The sequence below is a fragment of the Rhinoraja longicauda genome, chromosome 2, assembly GCF_053455715.1.
Source record: "Rhinoraja longicauda isolate Sanriku21f chromosome 2, sRhiLon1.1, whole genome shotgun sequence".
NCBI lineage: Eukaryota > Metazoa > Chordata > Chondrichthyes > Rajiformes > Arhynchobatidae > Rhinoraja > Rhinoraja longicauda.
In genome coordinates, this window is record NC_135954.1 from 75,238,786 (window position 1) to 75,254,077 (window position 15,292).

The window sequence follows — 15,292 nt, forward strand, 5'->3', positions numbered from 1 at the left end:
CAAGCAACTGTAACTGAGGAAAGCTCAGACAGAATCCTCTGCTTCCCCCCAGGAGTGAATGATCTATGGATAGTGATGTTTGGTGCTAAGGGTTGGCTGGGGTCATCAGGATTCTGGGCCCTCCGTTTTGAGACTTCAGTAGGTGCCCTCCTGACTGGCATGACAGGGAATACTCTCTCAAATATTTCCATATTTGTTACTATATTAAGCATCAAAGTCTACTTGCACTTGTTATTGAAGATGAAGGTGGATGGTGGCTTAAGGTAACAATTCTGGTAAATGGTGCAAATGGCTTGGAATAATCTTTGCCCTCTTGGATATTTGTGGAGTAGCTGGGGAGAGTGTGGCTTTTTGCTGCTTGATCAGTTTTGGACATGTGTATGTTGCTGGCCAAATCTCTTTTGTAGCAAAGGCACTTTCGAGCTTCAGGTGATTATGGTTTGGTCATGAGTGGGGAAACGTGAATTGCGACATAGTAAAGATAGTGCATCTGAAGAAGGGTCTCGACCCGAAAAGTCACCCATTCCTTCTCTCCAGAGATGCTGCTTGTGCCTCTGAGTTACTTCAGCATTTTGTGTCTATAGTAAAGATATTGGTTTGATAAAAGAATCAAAATAGAAGTAGGTTAGAGCTTGAGCAATTTAGTAGTGGCAGGAATATTGTTGGGAATACGTAAAGGTTTGAATGCAAAATTGTTAAGAGGGATATAGAAGAGAATTAGGTAGGTGGCATGAGGGAGGAGGGTTGCGAATGATTGGTCATATTGATTCATTTTACAATTACAACATGCTTTGGTTTAATGTTCTCCAAGGCTACTTGGCATTTACAGATGTGCTATTCATTGGTGAAAACTTTCCAATAAAGGTAACCTTCATGTTGATCCATAACTGTAATTACATCTGGGAATCTATCTCTTTGGCTGGTCTTCCACTCACCCAGATTAATTGGCCAGTCAGGTTCATGAGGAATGTCAAGAGACTTCTGGTAATTGTAATTAATTTAACAGCCAAGTATGTAAAAACATACAAAGAATTTGATTTGCCATAGTCATACCAAAAAAGCAACAAGACATACAACTACATAAAAATTAACATAAACATCCACAGCGCACTGTGATGGAAGGCAATAACGTATTATCTTCTTCCCTCCTTTTCGCCCATGGTCGGGGCAGTCGAACCATCCTCAGTCGGGGAGATCAAAGCTCCCGCAGCTGGCGATCGAAGCTCCTGCATCGGGGTGATCGAAGCTCCCGCGATCGGGACGGTCGAAGCTCTTGCAGTTGGAGCTCCCGAAGTCGATCCCTATCCAAGGGACCATGAGCTCCACGATGTTAAGGCTGCAGGCTCCCATGGTTGGAGTTCCCGAAGTCGATCCCCAGCAAAGGGACCACCAGCTCCACGATGTTAGGCCGCAGTGCAGACGGAGATACTATATGGATAAAGCCGCATCTCCGTCGAGGAACGAGATTTTAAAAAGGTTTTCCCACCCCCCACATAATACAAAACTAAAGATACATTAAAACATACATTTAACATCAGACTAAAAACAACAAAAGAAGAAAAGGATGAGACAGACTGTTGGCGAGGTTGTCATCGTACAGCGCCATAATGGTAAAATTTGAATCCAATGAAAGTTAAATAACAAAAACTTGGAAATGCCTAGAGCAGCTGAAATGAATTCACATTGTGCATTGTTTAACATCTTGGTCAGATTCTTATCACATTACTTTGATTTCATTTGGATCAGGTACTTGAGCATTGTGATTAAAAATAAAGGTGGATGTCCAATCCGAGGGGACAAGCTACTGGATCTCATATACATTGACATTGTTGGGTTAAAACAACTCAAGTCAGTACTGGGAGCATCCTTCACTCACTATCGGTAAGACTGTATGACATCTCTATTCTTCTGCTCATTTAGTGATAGTAAACATCAATATTCTGCAGTTGGAGATTTTAATCTTAACGCAGTCTAGGTTTAATCTGATCTGCAAAATGTTTGCACGTCATCTGATTTTGGAGTCATATTTTTGACGCTACCTTCAATTTCTTCTCCTGGGAAGTTTGACAGAAGGGGAGTTCAATTTTAGTGAAAGCAGATAGTGTGAAACTGAAATAAAAGGAGCAAATGCTCAGCAGGCCAGGCTGCATCTGTGAAGAAAGAAACAGTAGTTAGTCTAGGTCAATGCCCTTTCATCAGAACATGGATGTAAAAGTAAGCATAAATTTGACACAAGCATTATAACTCACAAAGATTTGGGGCTTAAAAATTGAGAAACGAAATAAAACAGCTAAAATAAATTGCATTATGTTGGAGTAAACAAATCATCAAAAGATATGTCTATGCTTATTACCATTGGTTTCCACCGAAATAAATCTTGAGACTTTTGCTCCTGATACATCTTTTGCTCTCTGATACATCACTATATTGTCTTACAGTGCCTCCTGCAGGGAAAACAATGTCTGTGCTGAACATGATGCCAAGACCTCACTTATCTACCTGCACATAACCCATACCCCTCCTTTCCCTGTGTATCCAAATGCCTATCGAAAAGTCTTTTAAATGCCACTAACTTACCTGCTTCAACCACCACCTCAAAGTAAAAAGAAATTGCCACGCATATCTCCTTTTAACTTTGCCCCTCTCACCTTAAAGCTATGCCCTCTTGTATTTGGTTGTTTTGATTCTGACTGTATATCCTAGCCTCTCATAATTTTATATACTTCTATCAGGTCTCCCACAACCACTGGCATTCCAGAGAAAACAATCTGTCCATCCTCTTCCTGTTGCTAATATCTCCTAATCCAGGCATCATTCTGGTAAACCTCCTCTGCTCCATTTCCAAAGCCTCCATATCCTGTCTCTAAATGATCCATTCTCTTCCAAATGGGAGTAAATTCTATTTCGAAGAATTCTCTCCAAGAGTTTCCCTACCATTGATATGAGGCTCATCAGCCAAAAGTTCCTCGGATTTTGTCCAATTCTCTTCTTAAATAATAGAACAACATTAGGGTGGATGAATCACCTTCAACTGGGGAAAGGCCTTTGACAGAATGTTACACGCCCACTTGGGGTTCAGAGAGAGAATCCATTATCAAATACCACAGCTCTACACTGGCCTCTTTCAGAATGCCGATGGATTTGGCAAAATGATTCATCACCTGAAAATTCCAACAAGTACTAGCCTCTCCTAGCTGGTGGTGAGGCTTGCCTTTTCTTTTAGATCTTTCATGCACAGCTGAAGACTAAATCCCCACCGAATCTGCCCTCACATTGGCCAGAGTACATTGTTATCCATCTCCTTCTGGAATTTGTGATTGCCACAAAGGTCTGGAGAGGAATGCAGTGTCTTTGTTGAGGTTGATGCTGAGCAGCTGCAAAATACATGACTGTGCTCTATTGGTTGTAAGTACTTGATTTGCATGGTGCAGTGAGGAAAATCATGCAATGTCCTGCATTACACAATTGCACATTTTAAGAATTAAATACATTTCTGAAAATTAAAAAAAAAGTGTTATCAGACCATCCAGTATAGATTAAGGAATTTAAAAATGAAGCAATTTATTGACTGTTGTGTCATACAACAAATAAAGAGACTAGGAGCAATAGAATTTTTAATGTTGTATTTTCCATGGAAGCTGTTTAGAACCATTTAAACTGCAGTGTTCATGATCATTGATTTTAAAAATCTACAAAAAAATTGAAATTGTCTGATTCCGTTCAGAACAATTATTTTGTTTACTTTGAAACTGACAAATAGTTCATCTGAATCCAGAAGAACAAATTCATCTTGTTCATAGGCTAAGAATGTAGTTTCTAATTCCACGTGACTATTTTTATTATTTCTCTAATTCTTTCTTAGATGTTTGTTGAGGGTTCTTGATTCTTTTGGAACTGAGCCTGAATTTAACCATGCCGAATATTCCAAAATAAAAAATCATGGATCCCCTTGGGGCAAACTCAATCTAATTCCTAAGCAGTTTTACAACATGTTCCGTAAGTAAATGCACATATAACTGACTGTGCATTTAGTGAACCTCAAGTAAAATGCTGAACAGTTTTTCATTGATTTCTCCTGTAGCACTGTGCAAATATTACAAATCATATGTTATACTCCTTCTTTATTATCGCTGCAAAAATAAATTTATAATAACAGGTATTTTTAAATTGGTGTAACATATTAAGTTTACTTATGTTCTGCAGCTGCGTTTTGGCTCCATGGTGTATCTCAAAAGCAAAGGATTAAGATTTTAATGTTTCAGTTTGGAGAGGAAAACAGATCCCAGGTTGAGAAGCAGTGTGGCAAGATATTTCTGTGAAATGCCTACACATATATGGATGGAACTCACAAGAGACCTTTGTGGTCTCAAACCTAATTACTACAACACAGCATTCAAGGAAAAAAGACAAGAATGTATGAACTATATTTTCTAGGCAGCTGAGTCAAATTGAGCTGTACTCTAATGAGAATACAAGGCCTTGTTCTGTCACTAAAACATAACAGAAAAACTTATGTATTAGACACATTTCAAAAGGTCGAGGACTTCAGGTTCTGTTATTGCCACTCTTGGCCCACTTGGCCTTTGAGCATGGCCACAGAGTAGAAGTCTCCAGTGCAATGGATCTTGTTGGTGCCACAGTGGGTAAGTGGGGTCATGGGAGTAATAGGGAGCCAAGTATGGCAACAGGAAGACACAAGGAACTGCAGATGCTGGAACCTTGAGCAAGGCATAAAGTGCTGGAGTACTCAATGGGTCAGGCAGCATGTGTAGGGAACAGATTGGCACCATTTTGGGTAGGGACCCTTCTTCAGACTTCATATTGCCTCCACATATGCTGCCTGACCCACTAAGTTATTCCAGCACTGTGTGTTTTGCTCAAGTATGGCAGCAGGTTGCATTGATCATGATCCAGGCCAATGGAAATTAAGGTAGTACATGAACTACCTCTGGTAACTACTTTGCTAAGCAGCAAGTATGCTATTGACCAATAGATACATAGAAAAACATAAACTAATATTGTATTTTCCTATGTATTTACAGCACATACACCTGATAATAGTTTTTTGGGTTTTGTTGTGGAGGAATATTTTAACGAAAATTACACTGCTTTCCTTAATAAAATTTCAAGAACTAACAAAGTGCTGGTTTATGGAAAACTAGCAGACTATTGGAAGGTATGTACTTTTACTGGAAGTATTTTTTTAATTCTCTTCGGCTTGGTCATATGGATGGCTCGATTGTAATCATGTATAGTCTCGACTGATTAGCACACAACTAAAGCGTTTCACTGTACCACTGTACACACGACAATAAACTGAACTCAAATAAACTAACCTCAAACTCAAATTTCTATTGTATTTCTTTACATGAAAAATGTAACCAAAAAAAGGTCATGTATAGTAAGCAAGGAAATGCGATTGACAGTGACTGCAGGTATCAGCCCCATTAATTACTTCTCCAGCAACAGCTAAAGAGAGTTTTTTTGCTAATGGGAGCTGCTAGAGTGCATAGTTAGATAGTGATACCTAGAAGTTGGAGATCACATGCTTTTTGTGCATTGTGCGTCCTAGTTCCCAGTCAGGTGATCTGTAAAAATCAGGAAATTGGCACCAAAAAATAGATTTTTCAAAAAAAAAGTAATTACGGTGTTTTTGGCTTGATTTGTGTATAAAATCATTCCCTGAACATTTGCAGAGGGTGGCTGCCTGCAGAGACTGCAGCTGGTGCATCATCACTGCCACAAGGCATGGGAAAGCTATCAAAGTCTTGATAAGCATGTCCACAGTTGCCTCAGAGTAGCTGCTGAAGAGGCTGCCAAGGTGGTGAGGGAAAATCCGAGAGTGGGCCTTATGTCTGTTGCATCTGGCCACTAAATACCCACCCTCCCACCACGTCACAAGCGCTACCCTTATCACCACTACAAAACACTGCACTGATCATACCCCAGATCACTCATTATAGTATAGCAAAGGGAATTACAGAGGCATGAGGCAGGAGCTGGCCAGAATTGACTGGAGGGAGGCCCTAGCAGGGAAGACGGTGGAACAGCAATGGCAGGTATTCCTGGGAATAATGCAGAAGTTGCAGGATCAATTTATCCCAAAGAGGAGGAAAGATTCATAGGGGAGTAAGAAGCACCCGTGGCTGGCAAGGGAAGTCAAGGACAGCATAAAAATAAAAGAGAAGAAGTATAACATAGCAAAGAAGAGTGAGAAGCCAGAGGATTGGGACTCTTTTCAAGAGCAACAGAAGATAACTAAAAAGGCAATACGGGGAGAAAAGATGAGGTACGAGGGTAAGTTAGCCAATAATGTAAAGGAGGATAGGAAAAAAATAGTCAAGGCAAATGTGGGTCCCTTGAAGACAGAAGCAGGGGAATTTATTATGGGGAACAAGGAAATGGCAAACGAGTTGAACCGGTACTTTGGATCTGTCTTCACTAAGGAAGATACAAACAATCTCCCAGATGTTCTAGTGGCCAGAGATCTTAAGGTGACAGAGGAACTGAAGGAAATCCACATTAGGCAGGAAATGGTGTTGGGTAGACTGATGGGACTGAAAGCTGATAAATCCCCAGGGCCTGGTGGTCTGCATTCCAGGGTACCTAAGGAGGTGGCTCTAGAAATTGTGGATGCATTGGTAATCATTTTCCAATGTTCTATAGAACATTGGAACATCAGGATCAGTTCCTGTAGATTGGAGGGTAGCTAATGTTATCCCACTTTTTAAGAAAGGAGGGAGAGAGAAAACGGGAAATTATAGACCAGTTAGTCTGACATCAGTGGTGGGGAAGATGCTGGAGGCAATGATAAAAGACGAAATTGCGGAGCATTTGGATAGCAGTAACTAGATCGTTCCGAGTCAGCATGGATTTTCGAAGGGGAAATCATGCTTGACTAATCTTCTGGACTTTTTTGAGGATGTAACTAGGAAAATTGACAGGGGAGAGCCGGTGGATGTGGTGTACCTCGACTTTCAGAAAGCCTTCAACAAGGTCCCACATAGGATATTAGTGGGCAAAATTAGAGCACATGGTATTGGGGGTAGGGTACTGACATGGATAGAAAATTGGTTGACAGACAGAAAGCAAAGAGTGGGGATAAATGGGTCCCTTTCAGAATGGCAGGCAGTGACTAGTGGGGTACCGCAAGGCTCGGTGCTGGGACCGCAGCTATTTACAATATACATTAATGACTTGGATGAAGGGATTAAAAGTACCATTAGCAAATTTGCAGATTATACAAAGCTGGGTGGTAGTGTGAACTGTGAGGAAGATGCTATGAGGTTGCAGGGTGACTTGGACAGGTTGTGTGAGTGGGCTGATGCATGGCAGATGCAATTTAATGTGGATAAGTGTGAGGTTATCCACTTTGGTGGTAAGAATAGGAAGGCAGATTATTATCTGAATGGTGTCAAGTTAGGAAAAGGGAACGTACAACGAGATCTGGGTGTCCTAGTCACTGAAAGGAAGCATGTAGGTACAGCAGGCAGTGAAGAAAGCCAATGGAATGTTGGCCTTCATAACAAGAGGAATTGAGTATAGGAGCAAAGAGGTCATTCTGCAGTTGTACAGGGCCCTAGTGAGACCACACCTGGAGTACTGTGTGCACTTTTGGTCTCCAAATTTGAGGAAGGATATTCTTGCTATTGAGGGCGTGCAGCGTAGGTTTACTAGGTTAATTCCCGGAATGGCGGGACTGTCATATGTTGAAAGACTGGAGCGACTAGGCTTGTATACACTGGAATTTAAAAGGATGAGAGGGGATCTTATCGAAACATAAGATTATTAAGGGGTTGGACACGTTCGAGGCAGGAAACATGTTCCCAATGTTGGGGGCGTCCAGAACCAGGGGCCACAGTTTAAGAATAATGGGTAGGCCATTTAGAACGGAGATGAGGAAAAACATTTTCAGTCAGAGAGTTGTAAATCTGTGGAATTCTCTGACTCAGAAGGCAGTGGAGGCCAATTCTCCGAATGCATTCAAGAGAGAGCTAGATACTCTTAAGGATCGCAGAGTCAGGGGGTATGGGGAGAAGGCAGGAACGGGGCACCTATTGTCTATTGTCTAACTGTGAGCCAGGGGCTCAGCCCACTGATGGTCATGGCAGCACGTACCTTTGCAGTGGATCGCAAAGAAAGTTTGCTATAAGTTGTGGGATGCCCAGTTATATCAATAGAAGTAAGCTGATGAATAGTGGTGCAGGTGTGCACAGCTCGAGAAACCAAGGTTCGATCTTGACCTCGGGTGCTGTCTATTGGGGATATGTACTTTCCTCCTGTAACCATGTGGGTTTGCCCCATATGCTCCAGTTTCGTCTCACATCCTGAAAGACATGAGGGTTGGTAGTTCCATTGGTTATTTAAATTGTCCCTAGAGTAGATGGGTATCCCCAGGGTTGGGGATTGTGTGGATTTGATGGAGATGCAAGAGGGAAAATGGAATAGTACAGATGGGTGCTCAATAGTTGGTGCAGACTCTCAGCTGGTTTGCATGACTATAATAGACTACAATAAGCTGACCGGTACAATAATCAAGGCATCAGTGGAACAGTGGAGCCCCTTTAGCTTCATGCGGACTCAACGTATGGTTTCACGTGGAGCTGAATAAATATTTAATAGATTGAAAAATAAAGGATGTGGAGAAATGGCCATTTAGCCGAACGAGTCATTGCAGCATTTATGATCTAATTTCTCTTCGTTAGTCCATCTGTAAGGATAAAGAGAGATATAATAAGGAGAGAAGGATAAAGAGAAGTTATAAGTAGATATTTCCAGCAACAATGTTGCAAAACTTTCATATGATTCAATTCTTGCTTATATTTGAAACCCTGCTTTGTGACCAGATTGCTCATCAGTGTGACACCCATTGAGTCATGAAACAATAATGAACACATCTGGAACACTCCATGGAAATTTTGTTTTGATTCTCCTGCCTTTAACTTTTTGATTTAGTATTGTTAAATCCAAGATGTCCTCTTTTTTCCTCCTGATGTCGTAGATGGATTTTTGCCTGCATCTACTCTGTGCCCCATAGTTCTGCTTTTGCTAACATGGGCAGGATGAACACAGTGAATGGTAAGGCTCTGGGGAGTGTTGTAGAGCAGAAGGATCTAGGAGTGCAGGTGCATGATTCCTTGAAGGTGGAGTCGCAGGTAGATTGGGTGGTCAAAAAGGCGTTTGGCACATTGGCTTTCATCAGTCAGAGTATTGAAAATAGAAGTTGGGAAGTCATGTTGCAGTTGTATAAGATATTGGTGGGGCCGCATTTGGAGTATTATCTTCAGTTCTGGGCACCATGTTATAGGAAAGATGTTGTCAAGCTGGAAAGGGTGCAGAGAAGATTTACGAGGATGTTACCAGGGCTAGAGGGTCTGAGCCATAGGGAGAGGTTGAGTAGGCTGGGACTCGATTCCTTGAAGCAGAGGAGGATGAGGGATGATCTTATAGAGGCGTATAAAATCATGAGAGGAATAGATTGGGTAGATGCATAGAGTCTCTTGCCTGGCGTAGGTGAATCTAGAGCCAGAGGACATAGGTTTAAGGTGAAGGGGATAAGATTTTCACACAAAGGGTGGTGGGTGTATGAAACAAGCTGCCAGAGGAGGTAGTTGAAGCTGGGACAATCCCATCGTTTAAGAAACAATTAGACAGGTACATGGATAGGACAGGTTTGGAGGGATATGGACCAAATGCGGGCAGGTGGGGCTAATATATCTGGGCCATGTTGGCCGGTGTGGTCAAGTTGGGCCGAAGGGCCTGTTTCCACATTGTATGACGATGAAATTGCAGAGAGTTGTAGATTTAGCCCAGTCCATTAGGTAGACCAGACTGGGCCATCTACACTTCACACTGCCTCAATAAAGTAGCCAACATAATCAAAGACTTGCCTCACCCCAGTCATTCCTTCTTCTTTCCGCTCCCATCATGCAGAAGATACAGATGCTTGAAAGTGCACACCAGCAGACTCGAGACTTTCTCTCTGATATCAGGTTTTTGAACGGTCCTTCCATAAGCTAGGATACTGTCCTATTCACCTCTGCCCCATTGTGGACATTGGATTGTGTCTATTGGACTGATGTGCTACATTGCAGAGAACTATGTTCTGCACTCTGCATCTTCCCCTTTGCTCTATCTATTGTATTTGAGTTTGACTTGATTGTATTTATGTATGATATATATGCTCTGATTAGATAATATGCAAAACAAATCTTTTCTCTGTACCTTGGTTTCATGTGACAATAAAGAACGTTCGCCTGAACCTAAGAAATCAACAATTCACTACCTTGCCTGGACAACGTGTGATTCCAAACATACTTAGTTTAGTCTATATGTTGTTCCGACCCAACACAGTGGCCAGCTAGATTCAGGAGAAATTAGTGATGAACAATGTATCCCAGTATTGTCAGTGATGTCCATATATTGCGCAATATTTTTTTAAAAATTTGTCTCCTGATTTTTATAGGATAAAAAACCTTTCCTGGATATTGTCGGAAAATATGCTGAGATTCATGGCACATTTCATGAAGAACATAATGTCCCTTTACCCAACTACATAATTAACCATGGAATTCTAAGCGGTCATAATCTTCAACTCTTACTAAGAGAAATTAAGGTTTGTAAGATGTATTTAGTAGAGTAATTGATTGTAACACTGATAGAAAAAAAATTACATATTAAGATAAATTGTAATTCATTCAGAGGTAAAAAGATAGTCTTTGAAATTAGAGATGTCAACAAAAATGTATTTTGGGAGATATTGACAGACACACTGACTGGAAACATAAATAATAGTAATAATAGTTAGTTTATTTGTCATTCCACTCCTTACAGATCATGCAACGAATGGGACGAAACAGAGTGCCTCCGGGGGCCATAGTGCAATACAAATGCTAAACATACAGACAGGTGCTGTCTGCTTTGACAATGCACGTTCTTCCCGTAACCACATTGGTTTCTTTCAGTTGTTCCGGTTTCTCCAACCTTCCAAAGACATATGGATTGGTAGATTAAATGGCCACTGTAAATTGCTCCCAGTGTGGAAGTGAATGATAGAATCTGTGACCAGTTGATGAGAATGTGGGGAGGATAAAAATGAAATTGATGTAGGATAAATACAAGTGGATGGTTGATGGTCGCGTGGATTTTGTGGGCCGAAGAGCCTGTTTCCATGCTGAATCTCTCAATGTTTCTATGGCTATAAAAGCTTTAGAAAATTTAAAATTCAAATACAAAAAGTCTCAGATATTTATGTCTCTGTAAACATCAATGAAGCCTAACCAAACATTAACAAAAACAGTCAAACCAACTATTTGTGAAATCCAATAAGAGTAAGAAATGTTTAAAGCTGAGAAACAGATGGCAATGTGAGCAAACTTATAAAAGGGAAGATTAATTCAGAGTCTGGAATTAATAGTAAGCATATACCAAATATGAATTATACTATGTATTGCAGTAAATGGCTATTATTTATGAAAATGTATTATTTCGTTGACTTATGCAAAACAATTAGTGAAAATTCTGGATGTTGAAAAGAAACTCAATTTGAAAAATTAGGTGTTTCAATTATTTAAAGTATTGCCTTTGCATGATTAAACAGAGCAATCATTTAAAGTCATTGAGCCATATAGCACAGAAACATTCCCTTTGGCCAACTCGTTCATGCTGACTAAGATGTCCCATCTAAGCTAGTCCCATTTGCCTGCATTTTCCCCATATCACTCCAAACCTTTCCTATCCATGCACTGTCCAAGTGTATTTTAACTGCTGTTAGAGTACCTGCCTCATCTACATTCTCTGGCAGCTTATTTCATACACCCACCATAATGAGATTAATGCTATGAAGTAATAATGAGATAAAAGATGATCCATAAACTTTTTGAATGGCAGGGCAGGCATATGGTATTGAATAGGATGCACCTGCTTCTCCTGGCATGTGATTTTGTTTGCTCCTGATAACATGATAAATTTGTTCTCCAACATGCAAATTACTGTTAAGTGCCTCCAAAATCCTAAACGCCATGACATTTCTGTCAGGTGGTGAAAGTTGCTGCAAGTATAGAATAAGCCCTGCCACAAAACGAATGCTTGAATTTTAACAGGGTGCTAAGCAACAGCTGCATGCTTAGCTCACTGTCAAACCCTGAAAGAAGTATGAATGAACCCCGCTCAGAAGCATTCAACATTATTAAAAATCAATTAAGTAATTAAAAATTGTTTCAAAATTAAAACATACACTCAAACGAATGTAAAACAGTGTAAGTGCCAATGTGCTTGAGACTTCCTTGTTTGCCTGGGAATCACATATTTACATACTTTCAATTAAAAATGCCAACAATTCAGCATGGAACTGCTAGCATTTCCCTACAAATTCTGGCCCATTAAATGTGAATAAATATGCATGGAAACTCGTACTACCAAGGGAATATTCAAATGGCAGATGTCCCACAAGCAGATACTTTTGAAAGCCATTTTGAAAGTGCTGAAATTGCAAGTTCTGATTAAGTCTGCTGTATTCTAAATTACTTATTTAAATAACATATTTTGCCACCAGATTTTAACCCAATCAATGGCATAAATAAAATATATCAGACCATTTTGTTTTAAGATCAAAATGACATAGATCAGTGGCTTGACCACACTTGAAATGCACAGTGTCAACTGTGACTCAGATGCTGCCACCTACTCCTTGAGAAGGTTATGAGTTTAAAACCTCCTACTATGAGTGTAGGCTGATATTTCATTACAACGATGAGTAAACTATGAGTAAATTCTGCACTCTCAGTTGAAGCATAAACCAATGCTCCATTTCCCCTCACAGAAGGACATAAAAAATCTATTTTGTTTGAATGCAGGGAAGTTATCCCTGGTGTGCAAGCCAAAAGATATAAATCTATCCACAGATTATTTGACCATTGAGACATCACGATTTGTGGGAGTATACAGTAGGCAAAGCTGCCGGTTATGCCTCCTGCATTATGACAATGACGACACTTCAAAAGTACTTCATTGAAAGCTGTTTAGAAATAATAGGTTTTTAGGATGTTAAATTATATAAAACACAACTTTTAATTTAACATCGGTCCCTTAATCTGTTTGCAAAGCTTTCTGTTAGGAATGCAGTATGTTTTATTGACTTCACGTTGTGCCATCTGTGCACACTGCTTTATAAAGGGCATTAAATAATGCCTTAAGGAAGATTCAGAAGATAGGGTGATGCTGGGAATCTGGGACCTGAAGTTCTGAAGAAAGAATGAGAGGAGTGTTTATTTTCAATGGGGAAGCAAGCATTAAGTTAAAACATCATCTAGGATTTAAACATTCCGAGAGAAATTAAATAATTTGGATGTAAACAGGTACGAGTACAAAATTAACCATTTCAAGATTGAAGGATGTTTTGTTTTCCAATCTCCACACAGGATCCATACTTATGTTGTACTCATTCCATGTACTAAAAGAAAACATTACTACTGAAGAAATTGAAACTGCATATTTACCAGAACAAGCATGTATGAATTGTTAATGTGATGAAGCTGTTGAATGTAATAATAATTTGTAAAATATTGATTTTATCCTTCAGGTTTTTGTGGGACTTGGCTTCCCCTATGAAGGTCCTGCACCCCTCGAAGCAATAGCAAACGGCTGCATCTTTTTAAATATAAGGTTCCAACCGCCAAAGAGCCGGAAAAATACTCTTTTCTTTCAGGGAAAACCAACATTCAGAGAGGTGTGCTAAATTAAATTTTCGTAATTTATGTCTAAGCTAAACTACGTCATTTAATGAAATTGAGCATAATTATCAGACATTAATCATACTGCGCTCTCAAATATTTCCATAATGACTATTCGATAAAAATTATGAAACACTGATTTTGGATATTGTTGGCTAATGTCCAGAAGCATTGCCCATGAATGGTCAATACAATTTGAATTATATAGAACAAACTTGGCTGAAGGCGGGGTAATGGTGACAATATAGGGCAGGGTAAGGGAATGTGGGGGTCATAAGTGATAGGAGCAGAATTAGGCCATTCAGCCCCTCAATTCTATTCTGACATTCAATCATAGAAACATAGAAAATAGGTGCAGGAGTAGGCCATTCGGCCCTTCGAGCCTGCACCGCCATTCAATATGATCATGGCTGATTCATCTCTTCCTCTTAACCCCATTCTCCTGCCTTCTCCCCATAACCCTTGACACACATACTAATCAAGAATCTATCCATCTCTCCCTTACAAATATCGACTGATGGCCTTCACAGCCTTCTGTGGCAAAGAATTCCACAGATTCACCACCGATAAAGAAATTCTTCCTCATCTCCTTCCTAAAGGAAAGTCCTTTAATTCTAAGGCTATGACCTCTGGTCCTAGAATCTCACACTAGTGGAAACATCCTCTCCACATCTACTTTATCCAAGCCTTTCACTATTCGGTAAGTTTCAATGAGGTCCCCCCTCATCCTTCTAAACTCCAGTGAGTACAGGCCTAGTGCCGACAAACGCTCATCATGTTAACCTACTCATTCCTGTGATCATTCTTGTAAACTTCCTCTGGACCCTCTCCAGAGACAGCAGATATGATGCCCAAAATTGCTCAATACTCCAAATGCAGCCTGTCCAGCGCCTTTTAGAGCCTCAGCATTACATCCCCATTTTTGTATTCTAGCCCTCTTGAAATAAATGCGAGCATTGCGTTTACTTTCCTTACTACTGATTTGACTTGCAAATTAACTTTTGGGGAATCCAGCACCAGCACTCCCAAGTCCCTTTGCACCTCTGATTTCTGAATTCTCTCCCCATTTAGAAAATAGTCCAAAACACCTTTATTCCTACTACCAAAATGCATGACTCCACACTTTGCTACACTATATTCCATCTGCCACTTCTCTGTCCACTCTCCTAACCTGTCCAAGTCCTTCTGCAGAGTCCCTCCCCCTCCACTTATTTTCGTATCATCTGCAAACTTGGCCACAAAGTCTTCAATCCCTTCGTTCAAATCATTAATATACAACGTGAAGAGTAGCGGCCCCAGCACTGACCCCTGCAGAACTCCGCTAGTCACTGGCAGCCAACCAGATAAAGTCCCCTCTATTGCCACTCTTTGCCTTCTGCCATCCAGCCAACCTGCTAACCAAGTTGGTATCTGCCCTTTGATACCAACGGCTCTCATTTTCCCTAACAGCCTCACGTGTGGCACCTTTCTGAAAATCAAGGTAAACAACAACATCCACTGACCAGGGAATATTGAAGTGGGAAAATCCTATTTGAAGCTGAACTACAAATGTTCAGCTTTTG

The 15,292-nt window shown here is 40.4% G+C and overlaps 1 protein-coding gene across 1 annotated transcript in view; it reads left to right on the top strand.

The window, feature by feature from the left end:
- Window positions 1-15,292, top strand: part of LOC144605867 (alpha-1,6-mannosylglycoprotein 6-beta-N-acetylglucosaminyltransferase A-like) — an 85,844-nt gene that overhangs the window by 58,205 nt on the left and 12,347 nt on the right. The window contains exons 11-15 of the mRNA XM_078421497.1: window positions 1,747-1,881; window positions 3,863-3,996; window positions 5,043-5,176; window positions 10,466-10,615; window positions 13,580-13,726. Of these exons, the coding sequence (XP_078277623.1) occupies window positions 1,747-1,881; window positions 3,863-3,996; window positions 5,043-5,176; window positions 10,466-10,615; window positions 13,580-13,726 (700 nt within the window). The remainder of the gene's footprint in view (window positions 1-1,746; window positions 1,882-3,862; window positions 3,997-5,042; window positions 5,177-10,465; window positions 10,616-13,579; window positions 13,727-15,292) is intronic.